Source organism: Salvelinus sp. IW2-2015, linkage group LG17, assembly GCF_002910315.2.
Source record: "Salvelinus sp. IW2-2015 linkage group LG17, ASM291031v2, whole genome shotgun sequence".
In the NCBI taxonomy this organism is placed as follows: domain Eukaryota; kingdom Metazoa; phylum Chordata; class Actinopteri; order Salmoniformes; family Salmonidae; genus Salvelinus; species Salvelinus sp. IW2-2015.
Window position 1 is genome coordinate 35339921 of NC_036857.1, and position 19467 is coordinate 35359387.

Below are 19467 nucleotides of genomic sequence, written 5' to 3' on the forward strand. Positions count from 1 at the left end.
ACTTATGTAAATGTGATTTCAGTTTTTATTTTGAATACAATTGCTAATATTTCTAAAAAACAATACCCCATAATGCTTGGTCATTATGGGGTATTGTGTGTAGATTGAGGGAAAACAACTATTRAATCAATTGTAAAATAAGGCTATAATGTAACAAAACGTYGAAAAAGTCAAGGGGTCTGAATACTTTCCGAATGCAKTGTATYTCTGATTGAGCAAATTGTGGTGGCCCTAGGGGACGAGTTCAAACTCTGCCTGCTGRAGCTCCTTCCTCACTGCTGTACGTCTTCATGCACCACATGAGCACGGGCCGCCGTGTGARCATCAAGGTAAGGTCATGAGGATGACGTCATCTTTTCTCAGGACTTACCTCCACACAGATTTACTTCTGGGGGTTTGCTTGCCCACCTTTCGGGTAGAGTTGGACCTTTTCCAAGAAGTTGTCAGCGGGCAGAACTGGTTGAAATGACATTTTACGTATCACCAGAGGGTCATGGCAGAGCCAGGAAGAATCAGGTTACCTTCCTAGTCCAAGTAGAGAAAAGGAAACGGAACTCCATCATTTGCGGGAGCTGTCCGCCCCATGCCATTGAGAAATCGTGTACAGGAACATCAGTTAGTTCCACAGAAATGATCTACCCACTTGACCAAATGTACTAAAATCCGTGGCTAGATGGTGGAGTTGGAACCATTGTACTGTTATGAAGGAAGCAGGAGGGTTAGCAATATCGAAAAGACCCCTGTCCTGTAAACTTAGCTCGCAATGAACAAGAACCCCTTTTGGTAGATGAGAATGTTGGCATAGGAAATCATTTCTCACAAACAATACTGTACAGGTTGCATCTGTACGCCTTTATAAATACAAACGTCCGACTGACATTGCTGATGCAAAACAAGTTGTTTCGTACCTCATGTCCTGTTATATTTCTTGACCATCATACCAGTGTAAGGATGCATAGTGTGCTACCTATACCAGTCGCTCCCACTAGGTGTACCATAAGGACTATCTGGTCCTTAGATTGCCCGTTGTAACTCTATTGGCTCTATAGTGTCTTCAGCTCCTCAGTGCAATTCAACTGTTAGGTGCCGACCTGGACGACTAGCTCCATCTGTTGCTGCCTCCCATCGTCAAGCTGTTTGATGCACCGGACGTACCCCTACAGGCCCGCAAGTCAGTATACCACCAATCTCCCATACAATTGGTAGTAGGGGACATGTACTGTAAAGTCCATTTTTTTAGTTTTTTAAAATAAATTGGCACACAGCTCTTATTCACATTAGTATTTTCACTCCCACGTTCAATTTTCTTTCCCACCTCTTACCAATTTGTACTATATAATTTACTGTACCAAAGAAATGGGGCCCACTTTCTGAGATGCAAAGTGCCAGGGTCTTACGTTTTTTTTTGTCACACTCTGTTCATTACCAATCTGGGCAGGATGGAGGAAATGTGTTCATAAAAATCAATCAATCAAATGTATTTATAAAGCCCTTTTTACATCAGCCGATGTCAAAGTGCAATACAGAAACCCAGCCTAAAACCCCAAACAGCAAGCAATACAGATGTAGAAGCATGGTGGCTACTAAAAACTCCCTAGAAAGGCAGGAACCTAGGAAGAAACCTAGAGAGGAACCAGGCTCTGAGGGGTTGCCAGTCCTCTTCTGGCTGTACCGGGTTGAGATTATAACAGTACATGGCCAAAATGTTCAAACGTTCATAGATGACCAGGAGGGTCAAATAACAATCATAGTGGTTGTAGAGGGTGTAACAGGTCAGCACCTCAGGAGTAAATGTCAGTTGGCTTTTKATAGCCGAGCATTCAGTGTTAGAGACAGCAGGTGCGCTAGAAAGAGTCGAAAACAGCAGGTCCGGGACAGYTAGCACGTCCGGTGAACAGGTCAGGGTTCCATAGTRGCAGGCAGAACAGTTGAAACTGGAGCAGCAGCACAACCAAATGGACTGGGGACAGCAAGGAGTCATCAGGCCAGGTAGTCCTGAGGCATGATCCCAGGGCTCAGGTCCTCCGGGAGGAGAGGGAGAGAATTAGAGGGAGCATACTTAAATTCACACAGGACACCGGATAAGACAGGAGAAATACTCCAGACATAAGACTGACCCTAGCCCCCGACACATTAACTATTGCAGCATAAATACTGGAGGCTGAGACAGGAGGGGTTGGGAGACACTGTGGCCCTGTCCAACGATACTCACGGAAAGGGCCAACCAGGCAGGATATAACCCCAKCCACTTTGCCAAAGCACAGCCCCCACACCACTAGAGGGATATCTTCAACCACCAACCTCCTACCCTGAGACAAGGCTGAGTATAGCCCACGATGATCACCCCCCACGACATGAACCCTAGGGGGGCGCCAAACCCGGACAGGAAGATCCCGTCAGTGACTCAACCCACTCAAATGACGCACCCCTCCTAGGGTCAGCATGGAAGAGCACCAATAAGCCAGTGACTCAGCCCCCGTAATAGGGTTAGAGGCAGAGAATCCCGGGGGAGAGAGGGGCACTGGCCAGGCAGGGACAACAAGGGCGGTTCGTTGCTCCAGTGCCTTTCCATTCACCTTCACACCCCTGGGCCAGACTACACTCAATCATAGGACCTACTGAAGAGATGAGTCTTCAGTAAAGACTTAAAGGGTGAGACAGAGTCTGCGTCTCTCACATGGATAGGCAGACCATTCCATAAAAATGGAGCTCTATAGGAGAAAGCCCTGCCTTCAGATATTTGCTTAGAAATTCTAGGGACAAGAAGGAGGCCTGCATCTTGTGACCGTAGCGTACGTGTAGGTATGTACGGCAGGACCAAATCGGAGAGATAGGTAGGAGCAAGCACATGTAATYCTTTGTAGGTTAGCAGTAAAACCTTGAAATCAGCCCTAGCCTTAACAGGAAGCCAGAGTAATATGAGAAACATTTTTGGTTCTAGTCAAGATTCTAGCAGCCGTGTTTAGCACTCACTGAAGTTTATTTAGGGCTTTATCATGGTTGCCGGAAAGTAGAGCATTGTAGTAGTCTAATCTAGGAGTGACAAAAGRKTGGATMAACTTTTCTGCATCATTTTTGGACAGAAAGCTTCTGAATTTTGCAATGTTACGTCAAAAGAGAGATCAGMGTCCAGAGTAACGCCGAGGTCCTTCACAGTTTTATTTGAGACGACTGTACAACCATCAAGATTAATTGTCAGATCCAACAGAAGATCTCTTTGTTTCTTGGGACCTAGAACTAGCATCTCTGTTTTGTCCGAGTTTAAAAGTAAAACATTTGCCTCCATCCACTTCCTTATGTCTGAAACACATGCTTCCAGGGAGGGCAATTTTGGGGCTTCACCATGTTTCATCGAAATGTACAGCTTTGTATCGTCCGCATAGCAGTGAAAGTTAACATTATGTTCCAGAAAGACATCACCAAGAGGTAAAATATATAGTGAAAACAATAGTGGTCCTAAAATGGAACCTTGAGGAACACCGACATTTTCAGTTGATTTGTAATCATCCACATAGACAAAATGATATCTTTCCGACAGATACGATCTAAACCAGGCCAAAACTTGTCCATGTAGACCAATTAGCGTTTCCAATCTCTCCAAAAGAATGTCATGATTGATGGTGTCAAAAGCAGCACTAAGGTGTAGGAGCAAGAGAACAGATGCAGAGCCTTGGTCTGACYCCATTAAAAGGTCATTTACCACCTTCACGAGTGCAGTCTCAGTGCTATGATGGGGTCTAAAACCAGACTGAAGCATTTCGTGTACATTGTTTGTCTTCAGGAAGGCAGTGAGATGCTGCGCAACAGCTGTTTCTAAAAATGTTGTGAGGAATGGGAGATTCYATATAGGCCAATAGTTTTTAATATTTTCTGGGTCAAGGTTTGGCTTTTTCAAGAGAGGCTTTATTGCTGCCACTTTTAGTGAGTTTGGTACACATCGGTGGATAGGGAGCCGTTTATTATGTTCAACATAGGAGGGCCAAGCACAGGAACCTCTTGATGGGTGGGCTTAGGGCAGAAGTGCTCCCATTTCGATGTTCCTCTCAGCTTATCCACACTCTCTCTCCCAGTGCACTTTGGTAGCTGAGCTGTGTTTGGGGTGTTGTTTATCCATGTTTCAGAGTCACTGGAATCCTCGGCTTGCACATCATTCACCCATCGTGCGCGCACACCCCTTCAATCGACTCCTGTGCCATCTCAAGGTGCCACAGCGGCAGTAGGGAGTGTTACTCTTTAAGAGTCGATGATGTCACCCCTCCCTTAGAAATCCAACCCCACCACATGCAGGGAAGTCTGGCCCCGCAGCAGCTTTTGATCAAACCATCAAAAGCATCGCCAGTCTGTCATGGGTGTCTCTTATCTCTCCTCTATTCCTCTACTTCRCTGCTTTAGTACCAGATCTTCATCCCCATGGTGAACAAAGTGATGTTGAAGCACAGGATCAAACACCAGCGCTGTGATGTGCTCGTCTGTCGGATCGTCAAGGTCAGTTTCTGGTCTCACGTTTTTGGACAGCACGTGTTGTGAAATGTGTTCGAGAATAGCGAGGAGGCAATCTGTGCGAAACGCACGAGGCAAGTTTGAACAATTATAATTCCAAGCAGACAGTGTAATAGAGCAGGATTAATCGAGGCGCGTTGCTTACAGTGTGTTTTTTTACTTCAGGAAGGAAATGAAACTTGTGGGCAGAACAGATGTTTAGAAGCCCTGGGCTCACTGAGTGTGTGTGTGTGTGTGCATCCTCATGGTAACCGTGTTTATCTCAGGGGTACACTTTGGCAGAGCAGGAAGAGGACCCTCTGATCTTCCAGCTGCGCAGTAACCTGAGCAACACAGCAGAGGCGGGGCCAATGAAGAGGCGCCACGTCAGCYCCGCGGCCCTGCAGAAGGTCAGGAGAAAAAACATGTCATTTCCATTCCTGGACTGTGTCTTGTATTATGCTTCCATTTCAACMAATAGTTTTTTTTTGTCCTCAAACAGGTAGTGCTTTTGGTTTTAGATGATCAAATCACTTCATGATCAGAGTTGATAAGTACTTTTCAAGTAGTCGGTTTGTGGTGGATATATAAAACACATATTTGACAATCTGCTCAGTTGTCATCCACATTTCCCTCCCAATAAGCCACCAATGCACAATGATTTTGAAGCTCCTTTGTTTCAGCACGTCTAATCATTTCAAAACGGTGCGAGACACTGACCTGTCAGATGTGCTGATTTCTTCCATCTTCCCTCACCCAACTGACTCCATATGAAGCGCATTAATGTGATTTCTGTGGCTGAGGCGCCTGAGCGTGGTCCTGCTTAACGACCCTGCGCTCGTGCTGGTCGCTGGCCCAAACCTACATTCCCCTGGCCAGGTATAGCTATTCTCTTTCCCTCCCTCCCTCCCTCCCTCCCTCCACCACACTTCAGAGCACCAGGCAGTCGCCCATTTTTCAACAGAGGTCCTCATTTCCACTCTTAAACCAAATAATATTTTGTTTTGCTGACATATCTTGACTGGTGTTGCATCCAAAGGCTGTTTTTAGTTTCTGAAGCCTAGCCAATATGATGTGGCCGTTCAGCAGATTTACAATTCAAAGAGACTTGCAATTCACTGTGACTTACAATTGACTAAAGGTGCATAAACAACAGCATTGCTTGACTTTTCTTTTAAAAATTCATAACRATCTAACCGAAATACACAAAGCATCCAATTACTGTAACAGTGATTTGAGCCCAAAAAATGCTTAATGAATGAAACGTATCACTARTACGATGAAACATTCACCCCCAGAATCCATCATACTGATTGTGATCTGATCTAATGGATGTTTATTCTCCCATCCATCGTTCGTGATCTGTTCATTACAGCCTCCCTGTCGTGCTGGTTGGAGCTGAGTGAGGACCAGCAGGATGAGTTGATCCGCAGCATCGAGCTGGCCCTCASCTCCCAGCACATCGTCGAGTTCACCCAGACCCTGCTCAATCTGACCATGTTCATGGAGCACAGCGATAAGGTGGGTTCACAATCATGAGCAGGGCCCTATAGAATGGGTCTTAAGSTCCAGTCCTGGATTGAGCTACTTTGTGTGCAGGCTTTRGTTCTAGCCCTGCAGTAACACACCTAATTAAAATAATAAACTCATCAATATCCTCAATCTGGGCCCMTATTAGCTGAATCAGGTGTGGTGATAAGCTGGAATATAGGCCTGTACACCCCGTAGCTCGCCCCATAGTTGGAGATCCCTAATTTAGAGCAATGCCACATCATCAATCCACCCATCTAAGGAATGTTCTGTGTTTTTTCAGGTTCCTCTTCCCCTGAGACAATGACATTGTTCTGCTTGGCGAAAGGMCTGCCAAATGCCGTGCATATGCCAAGGCCCTCCACTGAAAAGAGCTGGTTTTCCAGAAGGGTGCCTCTCATCTCATTCTAGAGTCCCTCATCAGGTAGGAACCTCAATAAGAGAACACAATGATCAGGAGAACTCATTTTGAGTGAATAGGGGAGTGTTTGGCGGGTGCATGCTGTATATTTCCTGTGCTTCCCAGACTTGGCTATGGCCAACATCAATTGTTGAGACATTCTACGGGTAGCTACTGAGGCAGTGTGGCTACTGTATGGCTGGAATGTTTCAAATTCCCCTTGGATTATAGAAATCTTGCTTTTGTTGGTTCACACAGGTTTTACTGCACTTTTACTTTGTGAAGCCTAACCACAAAATTGCTAGAATGCTTTTAATGTCCATTTTCTTTGGCTCCCCCGTGTCAGTATTGGTGGAATGCGTGTGGTGGCACATGGTTGGGGAAAAGAGATGTCAGATGTCCAGTAGTTCAAAGTATCTGTCAATTGCCTTGGTGACAAAGTGTAAACAGAGAGAGAGAAACCGCAGGTTATGTACAGTAAGTACATTCCCCTGAAATAAGAATACCTCCTTTTGATATTAAATGTGACTCACCACCTGAAAGTAGAGACTCAGAGCTACAAAATGGTATATCATACACTGCATTGTTGAGGAACAATGGGAAAGTAATTCTGCTTTGAAAGTTGATCAACTTGTAAACTCACTTTTGAGAAAATCCACTTTGAATGTTTTGATATGTAGTGAAGAGCTATTCTTTGTCTACACCCATTCAGCATTGTTCACACCCTCTTAAGCTTTAGCCCCACCCATTTCGTTTCGCTCTCAGAGCGTTCAGAGCGCACACTTGACACTGGCCGATGATTTGTTTACCTCTGGATAACATAAAAACAGCCTAACCAGCACTGCTGGCAACAATTTCATTACACTTTTTTTGCCAATGTTCACTGACACCAGCCATATTCAACGGGTGTTGTACACTTTAGCTTAAGACATGTAGCTAGCTGGTTAGGTAACAATGAACCTAGCTAGGTAAACAATGTGTAAGATCACATACATCATTTAACGTTAGCTAACGAGCCGCCCAGGTAACATTAGCTAGTTAAACAACAATGAACATGGTGCCAAATCATGTCGTTACTACCCTACATGAATCTGCTGGGAGCTAACCAACCAGGTTCAATGTTAGCTAGCTAACATTAGGCTCTAACTAGAAAAGCAAATGACCCTGGGAAACGAATAATAACATCAGCTAGGGAGCCAGCCAGCTAACGTTAGCTAGCTAGCTAACAGTACCCTTTAGCTTGAAATGAAACCATTTTCTGTCAAAATTAGAAATGTGTAATATCTGAAAATGTAGRTAGCTAACGCTAGACTATCTTACCTGTATACATCATCATGCACTATGAACGCATCTCCCTGTCAGGAATCCCATTCCACAGTTGCCCTTAGTTTGAAGATGTAATCCGGAGACAGGTGTTTTCTCCATCAATTTAACTATCATACTCTAATTCCACTGATTTCAAAACTCYATCCTCCAGAAAGTGGAGAGCAACACTTATGCAGCTCCACTACACAATACATATATTTTTAAAGCCACGTTTAAAAGGATTACCAACATAGACTGACAAGCTCAAATAGACAGAAGCCTTCAATATGGCAGACCTATCCGAACCCCTCTCTCGGCATGTCGAGCCCACTCATTATCTCAGCCTATCATGGCTAGTGGGAAGGTTGCTGTCTTTATGTGGCTTAACCAACAAGGCTTGTAATATAACTATTTTATTCGTATTTACAGATGGCATACAAGTTTGTTATTAAGGCACATAAAAGTTCACATGTTCCAGAAGGGATTTCTGGCAAAAAACACGAATGGCTCCTCTGTGAAGTTGTGACTTGCGACATGCACCTCGTTTCCTGAAAAGGGTAACAAATGTCTGTCTGGTACCGCATACACAATGAATGGAACAACCGGCCGTAGTGAAGGCGTTTTTTGCTTCTTGCTTAGCCCTAGTCACTGTAGCATTGGCAGACTTCACCTTTCCCAAWTTGGAGTCTGTTTTGAGTTAGAACACAGAACAGGTGTCCACCTCAATGCAAATTCATAGCGTACACTTCGGTTTTAGTTCTTCCATTACCTATTATTTAGTTTTTCATTTGGTGTATTTGTGAACCTAAAAGCCTCACTAAAGACACGGCTGACCACTGACGACTCTAGGATGATTAACGACCCCTTTATGAGAGTCATTACACCAATCAAATAATGGTTGACACARCACTCATCCCATAGCACTTTCATATCTCCTGTCATCTTTTCCATCCCTCCTCTCGCCCTTGTCTTTTACGCTAGTGTTGTATTTCCAGCCATTGTTTTCCAGCCATTCAATTGTGCGTTTGCCCKCTTTCGTGCACCGAGGGGTCTGGAATAGCGTTCTCTCAGTGGCCTGTTTTCAATTTCTCCCCGCCTTMATGATGATGAATGACGGGAGCCAGCAGCTCAGTGTTTTCAATCTCTCCATCTGGTTCTCACCTCTCCAAGATTTCCCATAAAATGACTCCTGTGCACCACGTAGCCTGTTCTATTCCAACACTTTGGTGTAGAAGTAGTAGATTTCTGGGGCCATTGCATTATACACTTAAGTCAGGAAATTTTGAAGATATTTTCCCATTTCTTGTCACCTTCCCTATTCACACAAAAAAATATATTAAATTCAGTAACTCAGTTGCTGGTGGGCCTAGCAATGAAACCTTGATTGTGGCATTTGTAAGCCAAAAAGTAATCTCAAGAAGTTGGGTCTTCATTTATTTAGCATTAAGGCATTGCGGATATGTGGAAGGTATTTACCGACACGAAAACGATTATCCACGTTGTCCTAGGAATTAAAGGCGACTTTGATGCTCCACAGCCGCCCAGATGCGGGGGCTTTACACTATTAAGTATTTTGCAGACTGTACGTCGGATTCAGTCTTTTACGATTATTACATCACACTGTGCGATGTTACCCAATTAAAATCTTGATATCAACCTGGCCAGATTGTACYATTTGCTGCAYTTCTGTCACATTCTGCAAACMTTTGTCTGGGATGGCAAAATTGTGGCATAAAACTGCTAAAATCGTACGTTATGTGGGGGCTTAAGGCATGAGGGATTTTGAGTCTGCAAAAATTATTTAGGCGCCTCYATCTGGGGTTAATCCACTAGTCTAGACCATTACTTACCATTAGGTAAGCCAAAGGCCCTGCTCAAATACTTAAACATGAGTCCTTCCTTCCTTCCTTCCTTCTTACCCTTTTCAAAAGAGCCTACGTCTTTTTCCTTGTCGCCTTTGCTGTCTGGTAGCTGATCACTCCGCTCAATAAATTAATTAAAGCAATTTTAATTTGATGGAAGTCAGTTGAGGTTATTGGTTTCTCACATTCCAGATGATTTTAGAACATTTACTTGTTGAACCTAAAGGTTTTCTTGGTACTGAAACAAGTTATATTATTACCCACCAACACTGTTTTATCTCTGAATGAAGCATATCAACATAGAACCAATGGTGGAGATACTGGTGTGTTGGTTCAACACTAAATGCTTTACAACCGATACTGATGCAGGTTTGATGTATCTATCCTTTAGCACTTGATGAAACACATGCTATTCTGTGAAGTCTTTTGTTGATTTGCCATGTAAATAAGCTCTTGCTGCCCTATGCATTACTTATTGCCAGTAAATGCTAGCGGAATGCAATGRTTGACGTCATCCATATGCAATATGCCTACACTCTGAAATGTTGTGTTGACAGTAAAAGCACTTACTATCATTTATGCTTTCCGGCCTTATACTGTATATTCTTTTCTTTTTTACACTTTCTGAATACATAGGCCTAGTTTCTGCTAAGCTGCATCTGAAGGAGTCAAAAAAAATGTATTTGACTGCATATTGATTTAGTAATTTCCTTCATTTGACTTTTAAGATACTTTGACATTTCTGTCATTTAGCAGACACTCTTAAACAGACTTGTAGTAGTGATTGCATACATTTACATACTGGTCCCCCGTGGTAATCAAACCCACAACCCTGGCGTTATAAGCACCATGCTCTACCAACTGAGCTACACGGGACCTAGAGATTGGTCCCTTTGCTGSCGCTGAAAAAGAGGCACTAAAACACATTCTCCTTCAGTACTTCACGATATCTTGATATACTGTAAATAGCTGAGGCTTCGGGCAGAACACTTTGAGAAAGTTAGGCTACCCTGTAAATYAACTCTAAAATGTCCCCGGCAGACCTCGCAGTGAATGGCTGGAAGAAATGAAGCGTGTCGGCCATTAGCAGAGGAGCATTCCAAATACACACCCGAGAGGTTACACCAGGGCACAGGGTTCCTAGACTAATGAGGACTCCGACTGGGACCTCACATTCTCCMTGGGACCCCAAGCTTCACTCTGCAAGCTTCCGGTGGAAACCTTTTTGGACTGGTGGAGCGAACAAGCTCCACTCCACAACAAGATACAATAGAATGGCTCTGTAATTTGTCCTCTATCCTAAATTATTCTCAGCATTGATCACCGTCCCGAAGCTCCCACGGACMTACTTTTTAGAATGTCGCTCATCTGCCACAAATGGAAGCACCCACTATTTATCTGGAATCTCCAATATCCTGCCCGTGGCACCTGTTTAAAAGGACATACACAGACAGTGTACCCAGCTTAAGGTATGCCATGGGCACACTGCTTCACCTCTTACATCAACGTGCCATTTCAGTGGTAGTTGCAAAGTCATTGTTTTTGAATGTGGTAAAGACCTGTCAGAGTGGCTGTAGAAGCCATTGACATGATGCTGGGCAATCGTGGGAAACGTGTGTGTGTGTGTGTGTGGTCTTGTTCCCTGGAGTTTGGCTATGTGACCTTTGCCCAGTGGCATGAATGTCAGTGTGACCTGTGAGTCAGAGCTCAGTGGTGGCTGAAGGCAAAGGCATGGTTYTTGGTTGATCAGAGACACGAGGGCGATCAACTGGCAGCTTCTCAAACCTACTAACCATTGATGTCTTGTGATGACTACATGGATCATRTGATGATATTGAACTAAGACAGACAGCTAGACAAATAAACCACATTGACTACCATCAGCAACACGCCTTTTCTTAAAAATACATGTTTATTTCCTATCCCACAAAACAACATACTATTGAGCTGTACACATTTTACAAAGGACACATTTCCAAAATATGTGTTTGTTTTCTTACAATAAAATCTGTCAGGTACTTCTGATGGAAGTACTTTGGGTGGTTGTTCGCATTCCAGTAGCTCACAAAGGTACATTGCAACACACTTAATGGATCTCTGTATATATATATTTTTTTTCTTCCCATTGTCATACCTGCCCGATACGTGTAATCAACCTAACTACAGCTTGAGTTATGACTGATAAATAAACCCTATTGCTATGAGACAAGATGGCGGGAAGCAACATTCACTTACCCTAACGGAGCGGTGGTCAAGAGGCTTCGCTCAGGCTTTTAAGAAAATAAAATATTTAAACGATAAATACAAAATGAACTACAATTTACAATCAAACATGTTTAAACACATAACACATTCAACCCACAGAAATATTCCAGACAATAACAAAGGGGAAAGACAATTTTGGTTGCTCAGGTTTGGTTAAATCTGAAGCATGTGCTTCATCCAGAGTTTGAAGTTAGAAGAGTTTATGGTTGAAAATTCTGTGGCCGGATCTTCATCTCCACTCTCTTCAGGGAGTAGTTGGGCCCGTGCCAGCCGTACCAATTAATTCCATCTGTGCTCTTGCTGTGGTCGCCATAACGATAGAACACGCCGTTCAGGTTGGAGTCAGTGCAACAGTTGTACCAGTAACCACCTGTAGGGGGAAAAAATGGGAAAATGCAGTCACTGGAAAGAAATTTGAAGGTGTTAATTCAGTGAGTTAAACCAGAGGTAAGTATTTTGTCCCTCTTGTACCTTTGCGTAGTGAAGCGCAGTCGTCCACACATTTGTCGTTGTCCTTGCCCTTGGTGCTGAAGTTGGTGTTGTTGTGGTAGCGCAGAGAGTCCCCGGCATTTCCACTGTAGTTGGCGATGAAGAGTTTGTAGCTGTTCAACTCGTTGTTCACTGTGAAGTAACTGTACTCTGCATAGCGGGTCTGGCCTTCCCAGTCCTGGAGAACAGAAAAACAGAAACAGTACACGATTTAGATGTTTGCTGCACATCTTGTGGTAAAACTATGAAACTGAGAATATTGAACTAATGTTATAACTTTTGGTGGAGCAAGAGGTTTACCACTTGACCATGAGTTTTCTTTTTACTGTGTTTGTATCTTTAGTCTCCTGGCTCTGGATAAAACCTCCCGCCACTGTCATCAGTCACCTCAGGAGTGGGGTGTGTCAGAGTCATGCTGTTATCTATTTACTGCTCTCGGGCAGCTAGCCTGTTTTGTGTTTCCCACCCCCACCCTTTGTACCTCCATCTCTATCCTTAGTATGCTGGGCTGCCTTGTCAGACGGAAGATGTTTTCATTGCCCAGCCAGAAGTCTCCGCGGATGGTGCCAAAGCCATTTTTGTACTGCTTCCAGTCGCGGTTGAAGGAGGTCAGGCCCACCTTGCGTCTCTGGATGAGCGTCCAGCCACCACCATTGCTCTCCATGTCACAGAAGACCTGCCATTATACAGAGACTACAATGTAGCAGGGATCTGTGAATGTAAAACCTTTTTTGTAGTTCCAGGGTTATCACTTACGTTGATCTCAGGGGTCCCCAGGAAGTCATCTGCAGGCAGTTTGTACTCCCCAGAGATCTTGTAGTTCTTGGTGTACAGGGATGCACAGTCGTAGATGGCATCTAGAAAAGAAAAGGCTTTGTCATTAGAGATGGCCAAACCAGATGCTGTTTCATGGCGGGTTTTAAAAATGCAAATTGACAAACGGTATCATGGGAATAGATGTCTGCCAGAGAAGTCAAAGAATTTTGGATAGAAGGATATTATACACAGCATGGTTACATTTCTTTGCATAGTTCCTGTCTCTTATACACATCTAGATGTGTATAAGAGACAGGAATAGGGATCAAGTGTTTTCATGGCTAGAGGCTGGAGTGGAAACGCCACTCTGATCTTTGCTTTTCTTCCTGCTCTGCTTACCTGTCTGCACAGTGTCTGTATAATTTGCAGTCATTATAAAGCGCTTCTCTGTTCACTGTGGCAGCATCATAAATGTACTACTGCTAATAGGGTATTAAAATATACACTGCGACATGCCTGGTTAAATTTCCCCACTGGCTGGTTAAATCACCCCACTGCCTGGTTAAATCTCCCCACTGCCTGGTTAAATCTCCCCACTGCCTGTTTAAATCTCCCCACTGCCTGTTTAAATCTCCCCACTGCCTGTTTAAATCTCCCCACTGCCTGGTTAAATCTCCCCACTGCCTGGTTAAATCTCTCCACTGCCTGGTTAAATCTCCCCACTGCCTGGTTAAATCTCCCCACTGTGATTAATAGTTTGGTTAAGTTCAGATGACGGGTGGAAACAATTGGCTTTGATAGAGGTGGTCTTTATCGGCAGACTTCGTGCAGAAGGGATACTTAGAGTTCAAACGATGGCTTTTGGCTTTTCACGAGACACCCAGACAAGTTTGCACACTATAGGCTCCATTTTCACCAAATGATGGCAGCTGTCTAGTGCCGAAGATTCAGAACGCCCACTGATAATTATAGTAATTTTTTTTAACAAAGAATAATGGCCTACAWACAAATAGAATTGAACCTTTTTGGTTGTTTGTTCAATAATAGTTGTCTGAAACTGTAGGCTAATATTTCTGTGAGGGGCTTTTTWAAGTAGATTTTCTGTTTTCTGACTGCAGACTGACTGATGTGATCATAAAGAGGATCATTTTTMTTACCAACCACATTTCCTGTGTGTCTGACATTAAATCAAATCAAATTGTATTTGTCACATACACATGGTTAGCAGATGTTAATGCGAGTGTAGCGAAATGCTTGTGCTTCTAGTTCCGACCATGGGCAGTAATATCTAACAAGTAATCTAACCTAACACATTTCACAACAACTACCTTATACACACAAGTGTAAAGGAATGAATAAGAATATGTACTAAAAATATATGAATGAGCGATGGCGAACGGCACAGGCAAGATGCAGTAGATGGTATAGAGTACAGTATATACTATGAGATGAGTAATGTAGGGTATGTAAACATTATATAAAGTGGCAAGGTGTGTGCTATGAGTATTTATGGAAGTATTTTATGTATGGCAGCTAGTGATATGATTTCTTACACCTGTGGAGAGTGTCTGGAAGCAGATGCTGAACAATCTACAGAAAGGGAGTATCGTCTCGGTCTAAACTGAACTGGGTTTGTCATGTGGAGCTGGCCAGATTTCCACTCTGGCCATTTGCCACAGTCACTACTGTACTGTACTACTGCATTCTACTACTCATAGGCTGTTATTTGCACACAAAAAAACATGTGTTTTACCCCTACTAGCCTCATTAGTCAATTGAAAAAAAGGTTAGAGAATCACATTCACTGAAGTTGAAACTTTCACAAATGCAAATAAATGAAAATGAAATGAAGGAAAACAACACTAAATGTTTTATACACAGTAAAGTAGTGTTTTGTTCCTAGTTATTTTCTTTCTGAGGAGCAATGAACAAATCAAAGGGTTTAAACTTCTTAGGGTGGCCCCGTTTCCACCATTTCCGCCTGAATGACGTGCCCAAAGTAAACTGCCCTGTAGCTCAGCCCTGAAGCCAGGATATGCATAGAGTTGTACCATTGGAAAAGAAAACACTTTGAAAGTTTGTAGAAATGTTAAAATATCCACAACTTAGGTTCTTACCTGATGTGGTCTGAGTGACGGACTGGGCGGCTTGCAGCTGCATGATTTCCACCGGTTATGATCTCAGAGTACTTTGCTCTCGGCCTCAGTGACGCGGGACTCCTGCTGTCGATTCTGCTTGTCCAGCTCGATCATCTGCCTTTACTACGTTCATCAAGTCTGTCTCCTGCTGCGGCCCAGCTCTTCCAGTAGGCTGGTCAGGTTGGCCAACCTGCACCTTCGGGAGCGCACGTCATCGCAGCCACTGCGCCTTTGGAGGCTTGGTGGCGCCAGCCTCTTCCTTGGGTTCTGCGCCGCGCTTCTGTCAAGCACCCGCAGAGGAAGGTAAAACTCAGAGCCACGTCAGCAAAGACCTCTTACAATTGTCTATATTAAAATGAGTTTCCTTGTTCTTGCTCGGGTGAATGCAAGCTGTCCTGGTCAAGGCTGATTCTTAGCGGTGCCAGAGGTCTTGAAGAAACTGAGAGAACAGGATTGGACTAAGTGGAAGTGAGGAATCTGACTGTTGAAGTGAAGCTCCTTTCGCCCAACTGCTTCCTCGGGCTCTTTGCTCCTCAGTAAAGCTGTGCGCTGGGGACTTAAATCTAACAGTGTCCCTTCCCTTTTTTTGGTGTGCACAGTACTGACCCGCCTTCAACCTCCGAAAACGCTCTGGTGAGGAGCCTTCCCACCACTGCCCCCCCCCCCCCACACACACACACACACCTCACTCACTCACCTCACTCTCACACACACACTTTCGCTCACTCTTGTTGGTTCTGCCCTGTGCCTTGTTTCTTTGTCATGTGTTGACCGTTTCAGAGGGACACAGTTTTTTCGCCCAGTCTGGAAGAGCGAAGGACAAAGGCTCCTGTCTGAAAGAGCTCACACTTCACATGTGGTAATATCCAGTGGAATATCACCTTCCCTGGCTTTGTATTCAACAGCCTCTCATTCCCAATGACTCAGCTTTATACAGAGGCACACCTTGCTAATGAATTTTGATACTTGCGTCAAGCTTAGATTTAACTGCTTAAAGTAGGAGTATGTGTACAATTTATCTTCGGGTTTCGCCTTCACACATGACGGTACTTGTCCTTGTTAATGATAGCTGTGTAGCTCCTTCGGGGGAAAGTTTCATCCATAACAGCAGCCTCTTTACATGCCAAAGGGATTGGTTAAAGCCCCCATCCAGACTTTTACATTTTTAAATCATCACTCACTGGTCAGTTTATTAGGTACACCCATCTATTACCGGGTCGGACCCCCCATTGCCGCCAGTTAGCTTGCCTGTTAGCTTGCACGATTCTTGCCATTCTCCTTCGACCTCTCACAGCAACGAGCTGTTTTCTCCTACAGGACTGTCGCTGGCTGGGTGTTATTTTGTTTGTCGCACTATTCCCTGGAAAGCCTAGTAGGGCAGCCGTTTCTGAGATACTGGATCTGCCGTGACTCACTGTCTGTAGGAGCGATCCATTGTTGTGAACGGGTTGGTGTACCTAAGAAGCTGGGTGGTGAGTGTAGTCTAAATCACTGTGTGTTTATGTCATGAAAATACAGTGCCTTCAGAAAGTATTCACAACCCTTGATTTGTCACATGTTGTTGTTACAGCCTAAATCAGTGACGCAACATCTCAATTGAGACCTACACACAATACCCCATAACGTCAAAGTGGAATGATGTTTTTTGACATTTTTACAAATGAATACAACATCAAAAGCTTAAATGTCTCCTCAATAAGTATTCAACCCTGTTGTTATGGCTAGCCTAAATCAGTTCAGGAGTAGAAATGTGCTTAATAAGTCACATAATAAGTGAAGAAGCCGGATGTGGAGGTCCTGGGCTGGCGTGGTTACACGTGGTCTACGTTTGAAGCCAGTTGGTCATACTGACTAATTCTCTAAAATGACATTGGTAGAGAAATTAAATTATCTGGCAACAGCTCTGTTGGACATTCCTGCAGTCAGCATGTAGTCAGCCTGCACCCTTCCTCGGTATCTATACCTATGGCTGTTACGGTGACCATATTACCGTCACACCGACGGTCACGAGTCATGACGGCAGTCAAATTCCACGTGACCATTTAGTCACGGTAATTAGACTTCTCCAAGCTCTGATGCTGCTGCTGGTCATTAGTAGCCTACCAAACTTGCTAACTGCCTGGTACTCAGCACTCTATTGTCCCTCTAATCACTCTGACATCAATGCAAATGTTTTAGAAAATCTAAATCAAACACTTCATGAAAGCCCATGAGCCCATGTTGCGCAACATTTATGTAGGCTATGCAATTGTGGGAGAAAACAGAGTGATGGCCTCTACTAAATTAGGAGGATCCCATCAGCTTTCTACAGGCTAGACCTAATATATCTACAGTGCCTTCGGAAAGCATTCAGACCCCTTGACTTTTCCCACATTTTGTTATGTCAAGTACCTTGGCACAGATTTTGTTAAGTCAAGTACCTTGGCACAGATTACCATCTTTTTTAAATCATAGAACATTGCTTAAGTTGCTGGAATCAGATGTACAAATGAAAACATTTGTTTTTGCTTTTTCTACCAGTACACTATGCACCATAATACAATATCTACCATAAGCCGCCTCCAACATKATTTTAGAGAATTTGGCAGTARGTCCAACTGGCSTCACAACRGCAGACCACGTGTAACCACGCCAGCCCAGGACCTCCACATCCGGCTTCTTCACTTATTATGTGAATAATATYAAGCACATTTTTACTCCTGAACTGACAACAAACACAATTGCATTTTATKAATGGCAATTTGAATGCACAAAKATACCGTGACGAGATCCTGGGGCCCATTGTGAGGTCCATTTTGTAATGTATCTGTGACCAGTAGATGRATATCTGTATTCCTGTCYTGAAATCCTTAGATTAGGACCTAATTWATTWATTTAAATCGACTGATTTCCTTCATATGAACTGTAACTCAGTAGAATCAAAGAAATTGTTGCATTTATGTTTTTATTCGGTATAAAATAAATACTAAATTACCTGTRCCTTACCTTCTGCCTTTGCTATGATTTCCATCAATTTGGTGGTGATGTGAATGTTTCTCTAATTTTCTTTTGGTTTGTACTGAGCCAATGCCAAGCAGATATGTGGTCCATACTGTCACGCCCTGACCATAGTTTGCTTTGTATGTTTKTATGTTTTGTTTGGRCAGGGTGTGATCTGAGTGGGCATTCTATGTTGTATGTCTAGTTTGTCTGTTTCTGTGTTTGGCCTGATATGGTTCTCAATCAGAGGCAGGTGTTAGTCGTTGTCTCTGATTGGGAACCATATTTAGGTAGCCTGTTGTCAATGTGGGTTGTGGGTGATTGTCTATGTTATGTTGCATGTTTGCACAGTATTTATATAGCGGTCACGGTRGTCTTATTCGTTTTGTRGTTTTTGTTTAAGTGTTCTTCATTAAACTTAGAAGAATGTATTCAAACCACGCTGCGCTTTGGTCCYCTTCTTACGACGATCGTGACACATACTGTAGCTATATGGATGAAAGATTTCTAGAAACTTGGATAACARRGTTAGCTAAAATAAATAGGGGTAGCTATTTATTTGAATTTCAAACAGGGAGTGTGTCGTTACTGTTTATTCTCTCCTCCAGATCAATATCAACCTAACTGCCAGGTGGTAGTGGAGGCAGTGTAGAAATCTATCGACAGTGTATTGAGAAGCTGAAAGTGTAGGTATATACTTTATAAATGTATTAATATAGTGTTTAATATACTATACTTGTGCTTTTCAAATACACTGAGATCTTTTTTCTTTTTTTTTTATCTCAGAGGGCTATTTGCATTCATTATTGGTGCTTATGGTTTTATCATTTATTAAAATGAAGCAGAAGGAACAGGATGTACAGAATGCCCGATGTGAGGATGCTGTTCAATATTCTGCACATTTTTTCTGTTAAATGTGAATAACGTGGCCTGACCCACTAAAATCTAGATAGCCAGAATTGCCTTGCAGTGCAATAAATGGTTCCATATTCCACTACAATGAGTGCCTCTATGCGCCTGGGCATCCACCAAGTGTCTGAGCGGAAGAGCTCAAGGCCTTGCATGCCACTGGCGGGTCTGGTGGCTCACACTGCCATGGCTTCCAGGTGGTGTGGATTAGAGCATGGTGGACTGGAGCCAGGTACTTACCGCCAAGTCACCACCCAGTTTTAAAACGGTAGACGCAACAGAACAGAGGGTACAGGGAGAAGAAAAAAAGACATTATTCTCTATCCTCGTCTGAGCCCCCTGTTTTCTTTTCTTA

General features: G+C 43.5%; 1 protein-coding gene and 1 pseudogene across 1 annotated transcript; one reads left to right on the top strand and one right to left on the bottom strand.

Annotated features, from left to right (window-relative positions):
• The window catches only part of LOC111976332 (serine/threonine-protein kinase mTOR-like), a 100584-nt pseudogene that overhangs the window by 25998 nt on the left and 55119 nt on the right, over nt 1–19467 (top strand).
• On the bottom strand, nt 11468–15471 carry LOC111977259 (angiopoietin-related protein 7). Its single transcript, XM_024006642.3, has 5 exons — nt 15204–15471; nt 13087–13187; nt 12812–13006; nt 12313–12508; nt 11468–12211 (listed from the first exon to the last, which is right to left on the bottom strand). The coding sequence occupies exons 1-5, from the start codon at nt 15244–15246 to the stop codon at nt 12042–12044; spliced, it is 705 nt and encodes a 234-aa protein (XP_023862410.1). The 5' UTR covers nt 15247–15471; the 3' UTR covers nt 11468–12041.

Coding starts and splice junctions, on each gene's coding strand:
- LOC111977259 (XM_024006642.3), bottom strand. CDS start 15,246: ATGCAGCTGCAAGCCGCCCAGTCCGTCACTCAGACCACATCAG. Junction 13,007..13,086: donor TGGGGACCCCTGAGATCAAC/GTAAGTGATAAC, acceptor GTATAATGGCAG/GTCTTCTGTGACATGGAGAG. Junction 12,212..12,312: donor CTGCGCTTCACTACGCAAAG/GTACAAGAGGGA, acceptor TTCCCCCTACAG/GTGGTTACTGGTACAACTGT.